Raw genomic sequence first — 22158 nt, 5'->3', positions numbered from 1 at the left:
TTTCTTTTGTTCTTGCAAATCTTGAGCAGCATCAGGAAACCCAATAGGTATGCCATGGCAGAGCAAAACGGCCAGGCCTATTGGCTTTGCAAATACTTCTTTGGGGGCGATTATTGAGGATTTGAGGTTCTATTGTCTTTAAAGAAAGCTGAGTGAAGAGATTTCTGTTGATGAACGACAAAAACTGAAAATTCACTTCCATGCTTTTTAGCATCTAATTTTAGTGACTATTCTCTTCATACGCTCCCATCCAATTTGGCAAGTAAAGACACTGAGGGCCAGAGAGAGCAAGTTGTCCAGAGTTGAACAATGTTTGGTTAAATCAAGTGGCCTGGATTAGAGTCCAGGACTTTTTGCACTGTGCCACTCAACAACATGAGTGCCTGGTGCAGGTCATCTGAAGGCTAATAATGACTTTTTAGGTCACAGCTTTCTGGTTTGCTAAAGACATCTTGGGGACATTTAGAAAGTTGACATAGGAATGAATTCTGCCCATTGCTTGCCATTGGCTTTGTGGTTTGTAATTTACGTTTTATTGCTTTCCATTTGCTGGCTTTATTGGTTTAGGCTGTCCAGCTTGAGTTCATACCTTCCCTTGCCCAAAACTCATTTTCAGTATCCTTCTGACCGCTCTTTTCCTGTTAACAGGCCTGTAAATCCTGTTCTTATCTCACCACATTTGCTGTGCATTCAAACACTTAAGACAGATGTCAGGTGCTGTCTTCTGATGGCACTTGTTAACTTTTCTTTCTCTGACTTCAAAGTGGGAGGAATTATGTGACAATCTTGCTGGACACTGGGGGTAGGAAAGAGTTTTTTTCTAGCACATGACAACATTTAAATAAACTATGTAAGTATTTCAGAATATATCTGAATTAGGAACACAAATAAAGCATGATTTTTGTTATTTCTGAAGTGTGTTGGAAACAAATACTTTAATATGATCAAAATAAATCATTACACTAGGTTATGCAATTTCCACACGTGTTTGTCTGTGCACTGTATAGTTGTATTAGTAAAACTGTATGTCTGTGCAAATGCAGTAGTCATTTCAATTGAAAATGTGTTGTCTGTAAAGGCACTGTGCTACCACGCCATGAATACTCCAGTCTACGCCACTCGACTCTACTCTGCACCACTCCACTGCACTCTACTCTGCACAACTCCACGCCACTGCAGTCTGCACCACTCCACTCTACACCACTGCATTCTATACCACTGCACTCTATACCTCTCTACTCTTCCCTGTACCACTCTACTCTATATCACTGAACTCTTCGCCACCACACTCTACACCACTCCAGGCTAGGCCACACTAATCTACTATGCACATCTCCACTCCACGCCACTGTACTCTACACCACTCTGCAATACTGCTGCACTCTATGCCAATACACTCTACACCAATGCACTTTACTCCGGAACACTTAACTCTATGACCCTGCACTCTGCGCCAATCCACTGTACGCCACTCTAATCTACTCTGTGTCACTGCATTTTACACCACTTTACTCAATGCCATTACACTCTATGCTACTCTATGCAACTGCACTCTACCCTGCACCACTCTACTCTATGCCACTTCACTCTACTCTGAAACAATCTACTCAACACCACTGCACTCTACATCACTCTATGCCACTCCACTCAATGTCATTGTACTCTACGTCACTCTGCTCTTAATCACTGTGCCCTATGTAAATGCACTCTACACAACTGCACTCTGTCACCGCACTCCACGCTACTGCACTCTACTCTGCCACACTACACTCTCTGCAACTGAACTTTACACCACTCTAATCTGCACTACTCCACTCTATGCTATTCTATTCTGTACCACTCTATGCCACTGCACTCAACTCTACTCTGCACCACTGCCCTCTGCATCACTCAACTTAACACCACTCCACACCACTCTATGCCACTCTATGCCACTCTACTCTATGCTTACTGCACTCTACACCACTCTATGCCACTCCGGCGTATGCCACTTTACGCGACTCCACACTATGCCATTTCAATACACAACTCTCTACCACTCCACAACACTCTATTCTTCAATATTCCACTCTACGACACTCCACACCACTCTCCTCTGCATCACTAACTTTTAGCCATGCTGAATAGCAGCCACGCTGGCATTCAACGAGGCTAAAACATATTGACAAAGTCAACAGATCTTGCATAGGCGAGACCTATTGGATTTTCCAATGCTTGTGAGACCTATTGGATTTTCCAATGCTTGTTCTATAGTTTTAGCCTAGTGAACTATCTGGGAGCTAAACTAAGATATTATTCACCAACTCAAATGTACTCCTGTTGTACACTGGGGCACAAAAGTACGGAAAGGCACAGACTAGCCTTCCTTGACTGAAATGTGGGGCCCACGGGTATTTGTGTATAGAAAAGGCGTGTTAACCGGATGAGCTAGCTTGTTGGCTGCATGCTCAAACATGTGATGTCGGGCACATTAGCACTTACAATGCTCAAAATGGAAATGTCATGCCTCAATTCAAATGTTGCAACTTGTTTGCAAACTGGTTAGCTATACCTTATCAGCAAGTGTTGACTGCAGGCGATTTTAGATATTCGTTTTACAGAATAAGTTTTTATTTTTATTTTGTGTTCCTCCTTCTTCATATCTTAACACTGGGGTTCCTGCTTAGGACAGTGAAGGAAGGCAGCTATAATAAGCGCCATCACCATATGTAGATCGTTATCTTCCTCCAGAGCTAATCCTCCCATTCTCAGCTTGTTTCTTAAGTAAGCACTTCTGTTCTGAGCCGCCAAGAAGCCGTCCGCCTCCAAGGTCTGCTCTTTCCACACTGAGGAGGAATTCTCTTCGGGATTAACCAAAACACTGCCAAGTGGTGTCGCTTACCAGGTATCACATAACACGCCGGTGACGCAGCGTCGGAGCTGCACGTGACTTCCGGGACCTCTGCTGCCAGCATTGTGCCTCGTGCATACATCCTTCTAGTGGCGATAGCCCTGGCCTCGTATAATCCACTACTCAAATCCTTTTACAGGGGGGGTTTCGCGGACGGTGTGCTTACCTGTCCATCTAATGTGTTCCGCCTAGAATCAGCTCGTACTGAAAATTGGAAAATATATTTATTTGGGTGCTAACAGGACCAAGATATTCTTTAACAAATGTTAAGTGGAGCAGAGCGGTGTGAGAGACCACCCAAAAGTGAAAGGAACCTCTACGTATTAGGAGGCAGCCTCTCATACACGTGTGTGTGCGTGTGTGTGTGTGGTTGCGCACGCAACGGGCCTCAGTTGTCGCGCGAGAGGCATTGAGGATTGCAGGGCACTGTCTTGGATGAAGCGGGTTAAATAGAGAATCTGATGGGTAGAGCAGAGGTAGCTACATCAGAAGATATCAGCGAGGGTAGGACAGTCTATGGATTCCATAAGAGTGAGGAGAAACGTTAATAGAGAACCTTTCTCAGGTTGGTATAAACACAGTGAGTTAAAGTTTCAGTAACGAAGTCTAGTGCTGACATTATTTAAGATAGCGAGAGCATATACCTGTGAATGGAATGTTAAGAAAAGTACGAAACCCCATATATAAAAAAAAAACTAAATATGTAGAAGAGCTACACAGACTGGGCGGGCGGGAGGCACAGTAGTGACTAAATAGAGTAATGCAGCGCCAACCCCCCAGAACCAACTAGTACGGAAGGGCGCACCATAACAATTACTTCTGGGCTAAATTTCCGTTCCGCTCGTGGAAATTGTGATAATTTGACATTTTCGCGTTCCGCGGAGAGCGCGAAAATGTCAAAATTTCCACATTCCGCAGCTTAGCGATAATTTGTTTCTTGCTCACGCTGTAAAATAATACATTCTCGCGCGCGCGCGATCGCCTTACCTGAATCCCCGCTTTCGCCGACAAGCTTTCCCGATCCGGTCGCGTTCTCCACGAGATGTTGGATTGTTGGTAGCCATTTGCGCTGTCTCGCGACAGTTCGCGCCCGCAGTAATGTCATTGGTCGAGCGATCACGTCTTTCTTCTCGCGATCATGCACCGCGAGAAGAGTGAAAACAAGATGGCCGTGCCCCCGAGCAACCGCATGGGTAAGTTGGCGAGCCGCGATCACGCAGAAAATACCGCGAACGGGCGGGAAAAAAACATCTGCATCTTCGCGATATTTCCGCATGTTTGCGGAGATTTTTAACATTTTCTCGATAATTTGCGAAAGTCATCGCAAATTCCGCCCACCCCTAATAACAATTAGGACCGTCACTCGTCGGCTGTGAGACGAAGACTCGGGTATAATCTCGGCACACCCACTGGAATCCCTCACTCCTCTGGCACTGTCCATGGCACTGCTCAATACACCCGGGCGTACCCTAGTGAGGTATTTACAAGTTCCAATGCAATAAACCAATTGGACTTTCTCATTCCAGTACTCATCTCTGTAAAAAACAAACCTCGCACCTTGAAGTGAAACTTTAGTCTCATAAGCGCTGCTTAACGTTGATACATTTGTGAGATACTGGACAAATAATGTCATCTTCCCTTGCCTCAGACGTCAACCCCTTTAACAGCGAAATCTTAGGAGCACCTGCAAAAAGTCTAAATGCCTGTAATGACTCTATTTTTTTAATGCCCTTACCCAATTACCCTTCAGACACTGTGAGCAAAACTGGCCGTACACATTTACCGTTCAGACGCTGTTCATGGCAGCGCACTGACACTGCTAGAACACGCGCGGGCACCTTTTTTTCTGTCAGTGGAACGGACAACTCCAAATAACTCAATTGCCGAAAGGCAGGTGCCTATCATTGTGGCCTACATTCCTAAAGAGTCCTCTTCAATGTCAGCACGTAAGGCGCGAGGCACGAACGTGTCTAGAAGTCACAGAATCAGCTATTTCAGCTACACATGACCACTAGAGGCATGCCCTTTAGACAACTTACATGTGGAACTTTGTAATATGTGCATGTGTATGGTGCATGGCATTCAAAAGGTACAATATACACAGCTACGTGACGATTGCAAAGTATGCGTCAAATAAACGTGAGTACTTTTCAAAAAGGTTGGGGTAACGTTTGTATTTCCGGGACAGTGACAGATGCGTGTCCCACGTGCCGTGGTGAACGCCCACAAAGTGATTTTGGGTCACCGGCACGGGTTAGAACATGCAGTAGTTTCTCGTATCTGAACAGTTTCTTGCCACGCTGACCTCGATTTGCGTAAGTAAAACCGAGCAGGCGTTGGAGTCTACCAGTTTAAGTTGTATGTACAAGATATGTGCGAGAAGGGAGGCGGACGTGCAAACCATTTATAATAAAGCAAGTTATAGTTTATGTATGCTGAATGTGTTGTTTTTTTCTACAACCGGCTTTGTGTAATGATCCTGTGGAAGACAACACGCAAAGCTGAGATTGGGAAAACAGGCACAAACCACCTATGTATATGAAAAGCAAAGAGGTGCTGACAAGCATTGGGACACGTGTATTCGTGCGAAGGATAAATACGTAAAATGTCTTGGACTACACGTGCACACGCATAACTTCCTGGGTTGTTTATGTTTCTAGAACTGCACCGTTGTTAATCGGTCCCAAAATGCTTCTGGCTACTTTCCATGGGTTTAAGGTTCGGAAACAACCTGCCCACCACTCACCCAAGTTCAAACGGGCCCTACCCCGCGGCTTCCGGTGGACCCTGCTGCGCTCAGTCAGGCAGAGGGCTGGACACTGCACGTGAAAGGGCAAGAGGGAGCTGGGTCTGCCAGTGCAGGATGAGCCCATCGAGCACTGATTCTAAGGGGGTGGGGGGCATTCATTGTCATTAACACCGAGGCCGCAGACCCTGACAACAATCAGAACCACACTCATTTGAACTGTTGGAGTAGGCGAGGGCGCTCCTATATCTAAGGGGATATGATATGCCTTGTTTTGTGGATATCTGGGACGCCTCGCAACATATTTAGGGTTCGGAGCCCGCTTATTTTGTGCCACTCCACTGCCGAGCAAATAACGGTTCCTGAGGTCAACACGGGAGTCATAGCAACCGGTGAGAATGGCCTGTCCGCAAAAAAAGCACTGAAGTTGTCGAGCAGTTTAAAGGCGCACGGTTCTGCAGTACGCGAATTTCGCGGAATTCGCAACGTTGCGAACTTCCATTTCCAGGCCCTTCAATCTGCCATTTTTCGTCAGCACTACATCCACTCCTAAAGTTCCCAGAAGTCTTTCAGCTCCTGGAAACGTTGTATCATAAGTAGCACTCACTGGTCGAAGGGAGAGTCTCTCCTCAACCCCAGAATAATAAGCATCCAGTGGGGCAGAAGGTTCTAGGAGAGATGAGATAATGAGCCTGGTGGTAAGGTGTCCATACATTAACCGATATTTAGGCCGATTTCTTAAACATGCCATTAAGGTACCTCTGCAATGCAGGGGATGCCACTCACGTGGTACATCGCACAGACGCCAAAACCTATACTTAATGGGACGTGGCCTTCTTTTTTATACAGCATGTGTGCTATTATCATTTTTTTACTATTCCCACCCTAAAATATATTTAATTCAAATGAAGACCAAAGTACAATAACACATTCTTTATTTGCTGAAACCCCTCTGATAAAATGTCCTTTACCCCAATGCAAATCGATTGACAAGTAGCACTTCCGTCCCCCTCCCTCACTGCTATAAATATATGGTTTGTTTCCCAATGCTGGTTTTGATGATTTAGAAGTAATTAAAAGTCAATAGCTCTCCGTGCTCGCATTTAGTCACTTTGTAAGGAATTCCAATTTCGACAAATATGGGAAGGAGGTTAAACGATATACCGAAGATCAGAAGATGCAATTAAGTGGGTGCGCTGGGATTCACAACCTGGTGCTATACAGCAATTTAGCCACTAGGCAATACCCTAAATAATATAAACCGAGCTTGCATAACCCAGGTCGGCAAGATCTCCCATGTCTTATGCTCCGGTGCAATAAACATGTTACTGACTTCCACTTCAGCAGTGCCGTATATATCTGCAGTCCCATAAATATATGGGAATTGTTAATAAACACTTTCGTATATTATGCAGGACTGGAACTTGGATCGCTGAAATGTAACATTAATACCCCAAAACTATCAATGGATAGCTGGAATACTTTGAATTAATGCATCCCCTGAACAGGCAGTTAAGCAGTCCAATGTCTCCCAGTTTAAAAGATGTTCCCCGAGGAATTGATTTGAATTTGCCATTTGTTTCACGCCATTGCTCCGACTTCTTTTATTTCCCCCGTCTGCAGGGGACGAGATTTACTCTGCATTTTAATTGCTTTTGGATGAGGGCGCCTGATTTTGAGGTGAGCAGATGTTCCTATTTCACCCCTGCAGCCGCCTCTCGCCTCAAACTTCTTGTTGGCGCTCTAATGACTGCACGACACCCCAAAATGCTCTTCTGCCGGGGGCGCAGACAAAGAGCGTCGCCGTTCTCCGGGGTACAGCACAAAAAGGCACATTGTCTGTTTTGAGACTGAAATATGTTCCGCGCACCCAAGAGGCCCTAATATATAAACGAATTTTTAATGTGTCATGGAGTGAGAGAGAAACACGTCTTGTATTCGCCCCTCCGCGCGTGCTTCATTCATCACCACCACACCCCCTGCCACCGCTGTGCCAAGATCTGCCACACTGCCAGTGCAGCGCACGTAATGTGGTAGCGGGATGGAGAGATGCTGGGAGCATCTGTCTGTCTATTTGTCGGGATGAACAAGAGAGGCAGTCACCAAGAGACAAGTGCTGGGCACCTTTATTATAAGAAAGCAAAAATACCAAAAAAACAAAAAGAAGCCAGCTCCACACATAGGTGCACAGTCATGCCAATCACGAACAATGAAAACTAGCCTATTGCACACAGTTACAGATAAAACGTGCAATAAAACCAGCCACAGTGTGTTTTAGAAATGGGAACACACACACACACGCGAGGCTAAGACCTGAAGGCACGCGCTACGTGTTGTGGGCATGCAATGACTTTTCGCGGGTTGTTGCGCTGCGGGGCGGGCTGGCCGCTGCCCCCCGGGCAGGTGTATCAAAGAGCATTGCACTAGGGTATGTATATATACTCACAGCCTCTCCGTGCTCCTGGGGATGTTCTTGGGCACGGCCTTGAGTCCCAATCCGTGGCAGTCCACCGTGGTCCCGCTGCAGGTACACAGAGCCGGGCAGCCCTGGGCACGCAGCTGGCACGCCGCACTCCAGAGCAGCAGCCAGAGCGCTGCCCTCAGCCCCACGGAGCCGGCGCGCCCGCTCCTCAGAGCCATGCTGCTTCCGAGCTAGGCAAGGGAGCCCTGTGTCATCACACGCTGTCCTCCAGGGGTTCCGGGCTGTGCTCCGAGGCTCTGGCAATCCCCGGGCAAACAGCAGCAGGCAGATGCAGAAAGAATAACAGAAATAAATAAGCAAAGTAGAGGAGAACGGAGCACAGCCTGGCGTCTCTTCTGGTGCTCAAATACTGTATCCCCACAACGCAAGCTGCACCTCTGTAATTCTCCTCGGCGCTGGCTTTTAACTCTTGCTCTCGGCTCCTCTCTGTGGCTGGAGTTCTCCCTCTAGTGAGCTCCCTGCGCCTGGCCGGGTCTCCCCTTCCTCTCTGGCTTTCAGTCTCAGTGACTCAACTGATAGCCCGGGAGATGCATAAATGAGAGAGAGGGCGCTGATACGCGCACACAGGGGCACATAACGGCAGTCATCCATCAATCCAAAGACACACATATCAGCCCTGGCTCCTCCCTCGACCCCTCCTCCCGCCTCCAGAGCCCCGCTCGGGCTGGAGGGGAGCCCGCAGTTTCAGAGCAGTACCTTCCGCGCCGGAGGGGCGGAAGGCAGGGCGCGCGCAGTTGTGGGGACAGACAGCAAGCCCCTTGGGTGGCGCAGGCACGTACCCATCTCCACACCTTATTAAAAGTAGTAAGGCGCGTGTCTGCCCCCAGCCATGCCCTCGCCTCTGATCTTGGAAATACTGCCCCACGCTAAAAGCACACTCGTGCGGACGCACTCAGTCGTTTATTGCACGAACAGGTCAAACTTTGCTCATGGTCCCTGGACTCCAGAGTGTACATCTCTAGTCATACAATGCCACTACCGGGCCTCTACCTCCTCCCGCGCTCTGGTTTTCTCCAAAATAGCAGGATAACAGGCTGCTGCAGAGTCGGAGTCGCATCTGGCTGGCCCCTTCAACTGAGAAGTGAAAAGACCCCAAGGATAAAAGGTCCATTCAGAAAAACTGAGAATGAAACGCGAGGGGAAACGGCTCCCCGTTACACCCTGCTGCTGGGCTGCAGACTTTCCAGCTAGCCACTGTAGTGGCACTATGGCTCTTGGCAGAATCACGCAGGCTTTTCATTATTTTACACAAAACCAGAAAGGTTAGAGCAACGGAGTCTGGGTCTGCAGAAGGATCTAGGCTATTATTGGCAACATTTGTCTGTGTAGCAGGCTTCGCAGGCGCACCCAAAGATGTTATCACTTGAAGGGGGGGGGGGGGGGGTGGATGGGTGATTGATTGGATGGATGGAGTGATAGATGGAAAATGGAGATATGAATATATATATATAGATCGATAGATAGATACATAGATAGATACATAGATAGATAGATAGACAGATAGATAGATGGATAGATAGATAGATAGATAGATAGATAGATAGATAGATAGATAGATAGATAGATAGATAGATAGATAGATAGATAGATAGATAGATAGATAGATAGATAGATAGATAGATAGATAGATAGATTTGAAAATTCATCAACAATTTTTGAGAAATGTATGTGTGTGTGTAGGCTTGTGTGTGTGTGTGTGTGTGTGAATGCTGGCTGGACGTGCGACAATACTCAATGGGGGTGACATGCATTGATCCCTATATGTTGAATATTGGGGCAGGAATGTTCCATATATGGAATACAGGTCTGTAGTGTACCCCTTCCCTGAGCAACCCGACTGCATGTGAAATTGGTATCCTGGCATATTTGTGGCCCAGATAGCATGCTAATCTAGTGTATGCGCTGAGGCTTTGGCGTGTCCATGGTAAAGCCAAGGCCCAGAACCTATTCTATGGCCTCTGACACCCACCCAACACACCGACCTCCTGCTCTCATGGAACCACATCAACGACGAAGACACCATCAAAATCATGAACACCATCCACTCCGTTTCACCCTCCGACCCCTACCCCCACCACATCTTCAACAAGGCAAGCTCCATCATCGCACCCCAACTCCGAAAAATCATCAACAGCTCCTTCAAGACCGCCTAATTCCCGGAAAGCGGGAAACACGGCAAGATCAACGCACTACTTAAAAAACCCAAGGCAGACCCAAAGGACCTCAAGAACTTCCGACACATCTCCCTGCTCCCGTTCCCAGCAAAAGTCATTGAAAAGACTGCCAACAGACAACTGACCCGCTTCCTGGAGAAGAACAACATCCTGGACCACTCCCAATCTGGAGTCCGCAGCAACCACAGCACAGAAACCGCCCTCATCGCCGCCACTGACGGCATCAGAACCATACTGGACAACGGCAAAACCGCGGCCCTCATCCTCCTGGACCATTTGGCCACCTTCGACACAGCCTGCCACCAAACCCTGCGCACACGCCTCCGCGACGCAGGGATCCAAGACAAAACCCTGGCCTGGATCACCTCCTTCCTCACCGACAGAACCCAGAGAGTCCGCCTCCCCCTTTCCGATCCGAAGCCACAACAATCACCTGCGGCGTAACACAAGGATCATCCCTCAGCCCGACCCTTTTTAACATCTACATGGAACCGCTCGCTAACATCGTCCGAGCACACCACCTCAGCATCGTCTCCTATGCCGACGATACCCAGCTGACCCTCTCCCTCACCAAGGACCCGGCCACCACCAAATCCAACCTCCACGAGGGACTGAAGGCCGTCGCAGACTGGATGAAGACTAGCCTGTTGAAGCTGAACTCGGACAAGACAGATGTCCTCATCCTCGGCTCCACCCCCTCCGCATGGGACGACTCCTGGTGGCCGGCCACGCTGGGAGCTGCCCCGACTCCCGCCAACCATGCACGCAACCTGGGGTTCATCCTGGACTCATCACTCTTAATTACCCAGCAAGTCAACGCCTTGCCCTGCTCTTGCTTCAACACCCTCCGTATGCTCCGAAAGATCTACAGATGGATCTCCATGAAACCAGAAGGACGGTCACCCAAGCACTCGTCAGCAGCAGGCTAGATTATGGCAACGCCCTCTACGCAGGAACCACAGCCACACTCCAGATGAGACTCCAACGCATACAAAACGCCTCCGCACGCCTCATCCTCGGACTCCCTCGCCACAGCCACATCACCACCCACCTGAGAGACCTGCACTGGCTCCCGGTGAACAAGAGGATCACCTTCAAGCTCCTCACCCATGCCCACAAAGCACTCCACAATGCCGGACCAGCATACCTTAACGAACGACTATCCTTCTACACTCTGAACCGCCAGCTTCGCTGCTCCGACCTCGCCCTCGCCATCGATTCACCCCCCTCGCCGCCAAGACATGGTACACCCTCCCCACCCACCTACGACAGACCCAAGACCTGCTGACCTTCAGGAGACTCCACAAGAACTGGCTGTTCGACCAGTAGCTGCTCCCCCCACCCCCTTAGCGCCTTGAGACCCTCACGGGTGAGTAGCGCGCTCTACAAATGGCTTGATTGATTGATTGACCTGGAGGGGTGCACTAAGCATAGCATCTATACAACATGGATCTACCGTCCATGTCCTGGGATGTTGACATACAGTGGTGCTGGCAGCATACTGACTTTTGGCGATCAGTTGTCATGAGAAGATTTTTTTTCCAGTTTTTGGGGGAGTGTAGCCTACTGGCCCCACACATGTAAAGCGCTTCAGCGATGTAACACCTAAGCCTCTCACTGGCATTCTGTGTGTGTGTGTTGAATGTGGATATGGATGGAGGATGGGTGGCACACACATGGTAGAAAGACTTCTTATCACCTAGTGGAATCCATTTTGGATTGGTCTTGGTTGAGCATGGCACAGAGGGACAGAGGGGGGACGCTGCTACCGTACACAGTGGAAATGTATTGTATTCATTCCCAGCGACTGAGGGTGGAGACACAGATACTGAAGTGAGGGAGGATGGGTACAGAGATATCCTTAGCCATTCTATAAGGTATTTTTAGTAAGGATTTTGTGAATAGGCATTCTTAAGCAGTGTCATTTGGTTGACAGTAGGGGAGAGGGAGTGATCAGCAGATTCCGTTGGTTTGAGGTGGGAAAGTTTATAGGCAGGACCTGCCCATTTGTCTGTCCCTGATTGCTACTTCAGCAAGGCTGATGACAGCTAGGTGCAGAGACTTCACACTTCATTGTGCCTCTGTTTTGGATACTTCTGCTTGGAGCTAGCATCCTCACTACCTACTGTGAGAGCCACCACTTTGCCTAAAGTCTAATTCTGCACAACTAAAAAATGATGTTTGAAAGCAAAACACCACTAACCAGTTCCAATACCTTAAACACTGGCTCGAAGTGTCTGGAAAATGAGTTTACAGGTGGGATCTACATCACCCCTCTTCGTTCCAATTCCAAGTTCTCAGCGATCAAGGAAGGGAGTGCTCCGCATTGTACTCGAAGAGCTGCTGTATGACCAGGGTTGATGTTTGCATGACACCCAGTTTCCTATGGGTGAGGGCATATCATCCGAAGTATACACAACTTGCAGGATAAACTATGGGTGTATCTTCTAGAATATAAAAGCCTGCCTCCCTGCTCAGAGAGGGAAGTAGAGTTCCTGACCCTGCACAAGGAGAGACTGTCCAGAGAAGTCCAGCTGTGTACTGGGTCATAGAACACCCAGAACAATATGACTTGCATTTGGGAGTGTGCCGGGTTCTGACCAAGGCTGAGAGGGGTAACCTGACCTCCATCCATAGTGTATGTGAAGCTATATCAACATTCAGTCTGAAGATGTTGCAGCCTGAGGAGCCTGCCTGATGCCTCCGCCACCACCACACTGTGCATCCAGAAGTCATCACCTTTGCAACTGAGGGCTTTGCTGATGGCCCAGAAACCTAAACTGCCAAGGAGAAGATGACTGTTAACTCCCTGCCTGCAGTTCCTTAACTTTGACTTGACCTGAGATGCGGTGCCACCACTGCAACCCTGCTTCTGTATGTCTGCGGGTGGGGGAAAACCATTAGGTTTTTATGAAGGCCCTCACCCACCAACCTAGTTGGTGGCATGCTTCATCATTGGGCCCCACCCGAGGTTCCGAGTGTACCTCAGGTGTGCTTCGACGCCAGATTACTGCGGAGCAGGTTTTTTTGGTTCGTGAGGGTGCTGTGGGTGTGCTCTGAGTGAGGTTTAAAATACTGTCCTGGGTGTCCCAAAGACTGTTTTAATGGTGGGCCCCAGGCAGTCAATAAAAACAAAGGCTATCGGACGTGCACGGTAGGCTTATGGCCTCCGACGTCCTGTGCGGTCAACTAGTTTCAGCCAGGCCTTTTCTTCTACTCGCTTTCGTCAGGACCTTATATGTGTGGGGTGTTACAGGGGTTGTTATGAGTTTGTCAGTGCCCTGTGTGTAAAGCACACGCTACGGTGTTTATTGATGCAAGAGGTGTTTCCTCTCGGGTTGTACCTGTAGGGGATAAAAAAAATGGGACAGACATAACATTTAAGTAAAGGCTCCTAGTAGTGGGCTAAAAACTTATAGTGAGGCCGTACTAAGTGCCTAGAGGTGACCACGGACAAGGCGGTAGTGTTGGCGTCAGTGGCGGGCAGTGAAAGAGTGGCCGGTCTCACAATATGCGTTATTGTGTGTGAAATTAGGCCTATGTACTGTAAAAACACTTAAAAACAGTAAAGTGGAGTTGCTTACACCTGATTATAGCGAACAACTCAGCATGGAGCTCAGCCGGGGGCCAGGACCATGTGCACTCTAAATAGGGGGAAGAAAAGGAAAAAGGCTGTTGGGGGAGGTGGGTGATATGCACCCAACAAGGTAACGGTAAAAAGGATGCACACACAGACACGGCCGGGGGCAGCATGAAAGGTGGCTGTACCGTTAGCTTGGTCAAGTTCAGGTACATACTGCGCAAAGTTGCTGGACCCTCAATGAACCTGTTGTCCAGGCAGAGGCTCAGTGAGAAATGAGCTTCAGTGTAGAGAGCGCTTAAATACCTGTGGGAAGGGCCAGGTGTTGCTTTTTAGCTGGGTCAGGTGTTCTGGCCTGGGCACGAGTCATGGGGCGTATTCAGCTTCCTGTTGTCTCGAGGAGGTGCCTGTAGTAGAGGAAATGGAAGAAAGACTCGCATGCAGGTGTATGTAGCGCTCTCTCTAAATTATTTCTAGGTGCAATTGGATGTCTAAGTTGCTAACATGTGCGTGCAAATGTGCGGTTTATTTAGGGGAGTGCTAACCCATTAGGGGGAGTCGCGCTCCATCTGTGCACTGCAAAGGGGGGGCACCCTCTCTATTTAAATGTAAGCGGCAACTAGGCGGGGCTAAGAAGGTAACGTGTGTTCATATGCAGGGATGTTGCTGCATATTGGCCCTGCTAAAAAATGGGGGTGATGAACCCACTGTGTGGGGGCTCATGAGTATGTGTATGAAGGGTACACCGTGGGGTCATTATGGTCTCGTGTGGGTGTATATCCTGGCACAGTGTAGTGGGTCCAGGCAAGGCATCGAGTTTAGATGCCGTGCAAGCTGCAGTAAGGTTCACAGGGCATCAGTTGGCGGGATCTGATGTCGTTCCTTAGATTGAGAAGGGGTGGGGTGGGGGGGGCTCATCTGCTGAGGCTGTTCCACGGAATATTATCATTCAGTCCATCCGTGTGGGTGGACAAGCTGTAGATCCAGCGTTGTTCTTTGGACAGTAGCTGCTTCTCGTTGTCTGTAGGGTGGACAGGGATCTGTTCAATGACCGTCCATCTGAGGTCATTGGTGGTATGTCCAAACCTAAGGAAGTGGTCTGTGAGTTTGCTGATAGTCTTCTTGCACCGAATCGTACTTCTGTGTTCAGTGATTCTGGTGCGTATTTTTCTCGTGGTCATCCCCACGTAACGGAGCTGGCATGGGCATTCAATCAAGTACACTAGATTGGTTGAATTACAGTTCGTGTGCTTACGTTGGTGCCATGTTTTTCTGGTTTTCAGATCGAGGGTTTTGGTATGTGTCGTGAGGTGGCAGATGCTGCAGTCGCCACAGGGGTAGTGACCTGTGACTTTAGGGAGGTTCCACACTTGATGTAGTGTGGGTTTTTTCGAAAGAATGGACGGTGCACCATGGAGTTAAGTCAAACTGCTTCCAAAATATCCAAAATATATTCTTTATTCTTTTTTTATATCTTAAAATTCAGACACAGGCAACGCGTTTCGTTCTTTACGAACTTCGTCAGGGCTGTAAGAAACATAGATACAGACATATATATAAGAGAAATATATAGTGAAGAAAAAAGCATAATAAATATACAAAACAATACATAAAGATCTATAGAACCAAATAAAAACAAAAAGATTTTGTAACATATTACATAAAAAAGGAACTCACAACCAGCATGAAAAACATGGATCAAAACAGCAATTACAAAAGAATCACAACATTGCATAAAATACCAACATAAATATACATAAATAGATAAGACGAAATAAACATATTTATATCTGTATATAACAGAGACTCCACATAGACAAAACTTGAAAGGGCGAGAAAAAACATGAAAATCATATAGGTCAACCGAAGTAAGTATTTATAAAAAACATCAGACCCAAAAATTCGTTACTGCAAAATACAAAAGGACAAATACATTGACATACAATATAACCAACATATCAAAGTTAATTGAATAAAAAAGACGAAGGAAACAAGATCACTCCTGGGACGGCCGATTGTCTCAGGCTGCAACTCACTCCTAGAGCCTCTCTCCAGGTTTTGTGACTTTTTTCTTAACCCTCTAGTACAAGCTGCAACCACTTACATCAAGGACACCAAACATCTCCTGTCCCTCCTTCAAGACCTGGACTTTAACCCCACAACCCAGTTACTTGTGGGTCTGGACATTGAAAGCCTATACACAAGCCTGCCCCAAGATGACACCCTCAAGGTCCTAGAGAGAACTCTGACCAACTCACAATGGGAACACACCACACCAAGAGAATTTGTCCTAGACTGCGCCAGACTGGCATTAAAAGAAAACTTTTTTGAATTTGAGGGAACATACTATCTCCAAACAAACCGAACTTCTATGGGCAGTGTTAGAAAAGGTAGACGGACCGGGAGGGCCGGCCGGGGTCAGGGGGAGAGGTCTCCGGGGAGAGCCGTCTCCAGCGATCGTACAGACGAGTAACTTCCCCCCCACAGACAGATACCACACACGGATAAGGTTCAGTGTTCTTTATAAGCACTTATTTAAGATACGGTTGAATGGTACAAGGAGGTCTGGACTCAGGGGTCCCCTCGATTAGAGTCTCGCAAGGTAGGGAAGGGGGTAGCGGGGCAGTCTATTTACCAATCAGGTAGTTCGGATGAGATGATGATGAGCTCACAATCCTCGAGCTTGGTGGTTAGGTGGTACGGACCGCGGCAGCGCCAGCAGGTCCCGGTGCGGGTGGTCGATACAACGGGCCGCGGCAGCGCCAGCAGGTCCCCGGAAGATGTACGGTCCGCGGCAGCGCCAGCAGGTCCCGGTGAGGATGGTCGTTACAACGGGCCGCGGCAGCGCCAGCAGGTCCCAGGAAGATGACTGTTGCAGAAGGCCGCGGCAGCGCCAGCAGGTCCCGGTGAGGATGGTCGTTACAACGGGCCGCGGCAGCGCCAGCAGGTCCCAGGAAGATGAATGTTGCAGAAGGCCGCGGCAGCGCCAGCAGGCAGGACGATGGTTCACAAGAGCGGCTACGGCAGCGCCAGTAGACCGTCAAGGTTGAGTTCACTCGGTGTCTCTCGACTCCAGGATACAACTGCCTTCCTGCTCCGGAGCTGCCTCAGTTATAGGGCTGGTGCCCTTTGATGTCCGGACCCTCGCACTTGGAGGTCGGAGGGTCCGGGATGAAGGTGCCCAGACACCCAGCAGGGGGTGGAGCCAGTGCCTGGGGGAGCTGGGGGCGATCGGCACCTGGCGGGGGAGAGCCCTTGACACTTCGTTCTCCCATTGACCTGCCAAGTGGTCCGCTCACCTCCTGGGTGGATGGTGGTGCCGGGATGTCGGGGCCGGCCAGGCCCGGGGTTAGGGTCGAGGTGAGGCCATGCGGCCGCGTGGTGCAGGGCCCAAGAGGGCGGCTTGACCGGGCCGGGGAAGCCGGTGGGGCTGGACCCCGTGATGAGTAGGGGTCCGAGGGCAGAGGGTCCGTCGGGAGACGGAGTACGGGTGCTTGTCGCGGGGATATGCCAGGTGGGCCGGAGTTCAGGCCCTGTCGTGCGGGGAGGGAGCAAGCCGTCTGTGAGGCCTGTCCAACATGCGTCCCCCCCAGCTGAAGGCGGGGAGAGTCACCCATCTCCTTGGGGACTCTCTTCGTCGAGGCGGAAAAAGCGGGACAGGCCATCCGCGTTGGCGTGGTCTTGGCCTGGTCGGTGCTCCACGGTGAAGTCCATTCCCTGCAGGGAAATGGACCAGCGCAAGAGTTTTGGGTTCTCCCCCCGCATCTGCATCAGCCATTGCAGGGGTCGATGGTCGGTTTGTACCCGGAAGTGGGTACCGAAGAGATAGGGTCAGAGCTTTTTGAGGGCCCACACTACTGCAAATGCCTCCCTCTCGATGGTGCTCCAACGCTGTTCTCGGGCCAGGAGACGTCGACTGATGAAGGCCACCGGCTGGTCATGACCTTCGGGGTTCAACTGAGAGAGGACGGCTCCGATGCCGTGGTCGGAGGCGTCGGTCTGCACCACAAATTCCCGACTGTAATCGGGGGCCTGGAGCACAGGGGCGGTGCACAGGGCGGCCTTCAGCTCCTCGAAGGCCGCTTGACAATCAGGAGTCCAGTTGACCCGCTTCGGTTGGTTCTTGGATGTGAGACCCGTGAGGGGCCCCACGATGCTGCCGTAGTCCTTCACGAACCGCCGGTAGTAGCCGGTGAGCCCCAAGAAGGCTCGGACCTCGGTCTGGGTGACGGGGGGCTGCCAGGACTGGATGGCCGCAATCTTAAGTTGTAGTGGGGCCACCAGCCCGCTTCCCACTTGGTGCCCAAGGTAGGTTACAGACCCTTGGCCAATTTGGCACTTGCCGGCCTTAATGGTGAGGCCGGCCCGCTGGAGGGCTTGTAGGACCTCTTGGAGGTGACGGAGGTGGTCGGACCAGTGGCGGCTGTATACAGCGATATCGTCCAGGTAGGCAGCGCTGAATTCTTCGAGCCCCGCCAAGACCTGGTTCACAAGGCGTTGGAACGTGGCGGGGGCATTCTTCATGCCAAAGGGCATGACCTTAAATTGATAGTGGCCATCGGGGGTGGAGAAGGCTGACCGTTCCTGAGCCCTGGGTGTGAGGCCGATCTGCCAGTAGCCCGCCGTTAGGTCGAAGATACTAAGGTAGCGGGCGGCCCCCAGCCGGTCGATCAGCTCGTCTGCTTGGGGGATGGGATGAGCGTCGGTCCGGGTGACAGCGTTCAAGCCCCGGTAGTCGACACAGAATCTCAGTTCAGGTGCGGTGCCGGGGGCGGCGGCCTTGGGAACTAATACAACCGGACTGGCCCAGGGACTGTCCGAGGGCTCGATGACCCCGATCGTGAGCATCTTGGCCACTTCCTCCTGTATGCAGGCCCGTACCCGATCTGGTACGCGGTAGGCCCGGTGCCGGACAGGGGGACTGTCCCCGGTGTCTACGTCGTGCAAACACCAAGGGGTGACCCCGGGGGTGAGGGAGAACAGGGCAGCGAACTGCAGCAGGAGGTCCCGGCAGTCCTGGCGTTGCTCCGAAGTGAGGGCGTCAGAGAGCCGGACCCCGTCCACGGAGCCGTCCTTCTCCTGAGTCTTCAGGAGATCCGGGAGGGGCTCGGAGTCTTCTTCTGTACCACTGTCTGTAGCCATCAAGAGGCTTAGTTCGGAGCGCACAAAGTGTGGTTTGAGCCGGTTGGTGTGGAGGACCCGAAGGGGGTTCCGGGAGGACCCCATGTCGATGAGGTAAGTGACGGGGCTTTTACGCTCGACCACTTTGAAGGGCCCCGTCCACTTATCTTGCAGGGCACATGGTTCGGTGGGGGACATCACCCATACTTGCTGCCCAGGCTCGAATTCAACGGAGGAGGCATTGTGATCATACCACCTCTTCATGTCCTCCTGGCTGGCCTCGAGGTTCGCCTTGGCCATTTCCCTGAAGCGCCGGGTCTGGTTTCGTAAGGCCAGGATGTATTTGAAGACGTCTGGAGGGGTCGTTAAGGGGGCCCTCTCCCAACCTTCCTTGACTAGGCTGAGGGGCCCTCGCACAGGGTGTCCGTACAGGAGTTCGAAGGGGCTAAAACCGAGGGACTTCTGGGGAACTTCCCGGTAGGCGAAGAGGAGGCACGGGAGCAGTATATCCCACTGGCGACGGAGAGGCTCTTCCAATCCCCCAATCATCCCCTTGAGAGTGCGGTTAAAACGCTCCACTAGTCCGTTCCCTTGGGGGTGATAGGGGGTCGTGAATCTGTAGGTGACCCCGCATTGTTGCCAGAGGGACTTCATGTATTTAGATATGAAATTCGTACCTCGGTCGCTGACGACTTCTCGGGGGAAGCCTACCCGGGAGAAGATCCCCATCAGGGCCCGGCCAACCACCGGAGCTGTCACTGTCCGTAGGGGCACCGCCTCGGGGTAGCGGGTGGCATGGTCCACTAGTACCAAGATGAACCTGTGTCCTTGTGCCGTGCGGGGGTCCAGAGGCCCCACAATGTCTATCCCCACCCTCTCGAACGGGGTGGTGACCACAGGGAAGGGTTGCAGAGGGGCCTTCAGCTTCCGACCACTCTTCCCGCTGGCTTGGCATGTGGGGCAAGATCGGCAGTGGTTCAGGACGTCATTCCTCATTTTCGGCCAGAAAAAGTGGGTCACCAGGCGACTGTACGTTTTGTCCTGGCCCAGGTGTCCAGCCAGGGGGACATCGTGGGCCAGGTTGAGCAGAAAGTCTCGGAAGCGGAGCGGTACCACCAGAACTCGACCGGCCCCCAGCTCGGCGATTCTTTGCTCGCTGTAGAGCAGGTCGTTATCCCAGTAGACCCAGTGGGTTCCGGTGGTGTCCCCGGCGTTTTGGGTACTGGCTTGTTGGCGGAGTCCCTCGAGGGAGGGACAGGTCTTTTGTTCCTGGCGGAACTGTTCTTGGGTGGGCCCCCCTTCTTGACGCCACTGAGCCAGATCCGGAAGGTCCTGGTGTTGCGCGTCTTCTTCGGTAGTCGGGTCCGGGAGGTCGGACTCGCCGTTGTCCTCTACGGGGGCAACCGGGGGCGGAGGTGCTGGCCATTCGGTTTCTTCTGATCGGGGGGCGGCACGGGCGGCCATGGATCGGGTGGTTATGCAGGCCCAGTCCGGGAGGCCCAGCATCCCCAGGTGCTCTCTTTTCTCAACGGTGGCCCACGGGGAACTCTAGAGGTCATTCCCCAGGAGGCAGTCCACGGGGGCATCGTCCCGGACCGTCACCTTCAGTAGGCCGGAGACCCCTCCCCATTCAAACGGGACGCAGGCCATCTTACACATACTCTCAGAGTTATCTGCCGAGCGGACGGGGCAGAGAATGTTCGGCAGGATCTGCTCGGGCTTCACCAGATGACAGCGGACGGCCGTCACGCTGGCGCCGGTGTCACGCAAGGCCTCGGCTCTCTGTCCATTAATGGTCACCCACTGACCGTATTTTCTGGTGTTGGCGGGTAGGGGAGCCCGCGGAACCATGTCTCTTCCCCCTAAGCACGCCAGGACCATGGCGGCCGGTTCCCACCCTTGCTGGGCCGGCTCGTACTCTTCGGGTCCCTCCGATGATTGCTCTTCCCCTAGGGCAGCGGCAGCTACCTGGCGGGGCTTGGGTGTTTGGTTTAGCGGGCAGTTCGGGTCATTGGCGCAGTGGCCTAGTCGCTGGCACCGGTGGCACGTGACGTTGGCTCGGTACCCAGGCCGCAACGGGGGGTTGCCCCGGCCGGCCGGAGGCGGGGTGCTGGCCACGGGTGTTGCTGGTAAGGCGTCTCTCCCTCGCCCCTGGCCCCCTCCTCCTCCCCGAGGACGGTGCTGGCCTTGGTTGCTTCTGTTCTGGTCGTGTGGCCCTCTCCGGCCCACTCGGGTGCTTTCCCACCGGTCAGCTTCGGCGGCGAGCTGCCGGGGGTCAGTCAGCCTACTGTCGAGTAGGTGCTGCCTGAGCTCGACGAAACAGTTGTTTGACAGGTGCTCCCATACCATAAGGTTGAAGAGTTGTTCGTAGGTGGTGACCTGACTTCCCTTGATCCAACCCTCGAAGGCCCGGCTGAAATAGTTCACGTATTCTACCCAAGTTGTACCTGGGATCCGGGTGCAATCTCTGAACCTCTGGCGGTACATCTCGGGCGTGAGGCCGTAGCGGGTGAGGAGGGCAGCCTTCATGTGATCGTAGGACGACATTTGGTGATCGGGGAGCTGCAGCAGGGCATCGCGACCCTCGTTGATAAATCTCCCCCAAAGTCCGGCTCCCCAATCACTCCGGTCGATCCGGTGGGAGGTCATTGCGATCTCATAGGCTTTAAACCACTGTTGTATGTCGTCTTCTCGGACATATTCGCGGACAACATCCTTGGGGATGTGAACTTTTTTCTCACTTGGCCCCGGGGTGTGTGGTCGCTCAGGCACCCCCAGTTCCTTATTCTGTTTGCGCAGTTCGATTTCCGCTAGTCGGCGCTCGTGCTCGAGCGTTATTTTTTTCTCTTCCAGCTCTCTCTGTCTCTGCTTTTCTTCTCGTTCCTCTCGAAGCCGCATATGCTCGAGGTTGAGTTTCTGTTCAGCTAACTTGAGTTCCCCATCCATCTTGAGTCGTGCCATCTCCAACTCGTGTAATCTGACTCTGTCTCTTTCTCGGATCTCCTCTTGTGAGAGGCCCGTTCCCCGCTCCTCGGGAGCCGTGGCGTTCCCCTCTGGTGTGGTGCTGTTTTGGTCTGGTGTGACGCTGCTTTGGTCGGGGGGTCCTGTGACCCCAGTTTCTGTCCATGACTCAAGAGCGCGCTTTAGATCATCCTTGGTACTCAG

The 22158-nt window shown here is 51.4% G+C and overlaps 1 protein-coding gene across 1 annotated transcript in view; it reads right to left on the bottom strand.

Moving 5' to 3' along the window:
* The window catches only part of SLIT1 (slit guidance ligand 1), a 789534-nt gene extending 780849 nt beyond the window's left edge, over positions 1–8685 (bottom strand). The window contains exon 1 of the mRNA XM_085606416.1: positions 8083–8685. Coding sequence (XP_085462542.1) covers positions 8083–8276 — 194 coding nt within the window. The 5' untranslated portion in view covers positions 8277–8685. The remainder of the gene's footprint in view (positions 1–8082) is intronic.
* Between the last annotated feature and the right edge of the window lie 13473 nt (positions 8686–22158).

This window comes from Triturus cristatus, chromosome 1_2 (assembly GCF_964204655.1).
Source record: "Triturus cristatus chromosome 1_2, aTriCri1.1, whole genome shotgun sequence".
In the NCBI taxonomy this organism is placed as follows: Eukaryota; Metazoa; Chordata; class Amphibia; order Caudata; family Salamandridae; genus Triturus; species Triturus cristatus.
The sequence above is the reverse complement of the archived record's forward strand: the minus strand, read 5'-3'. Positions and strand labels throughout refer to the sequence as shown.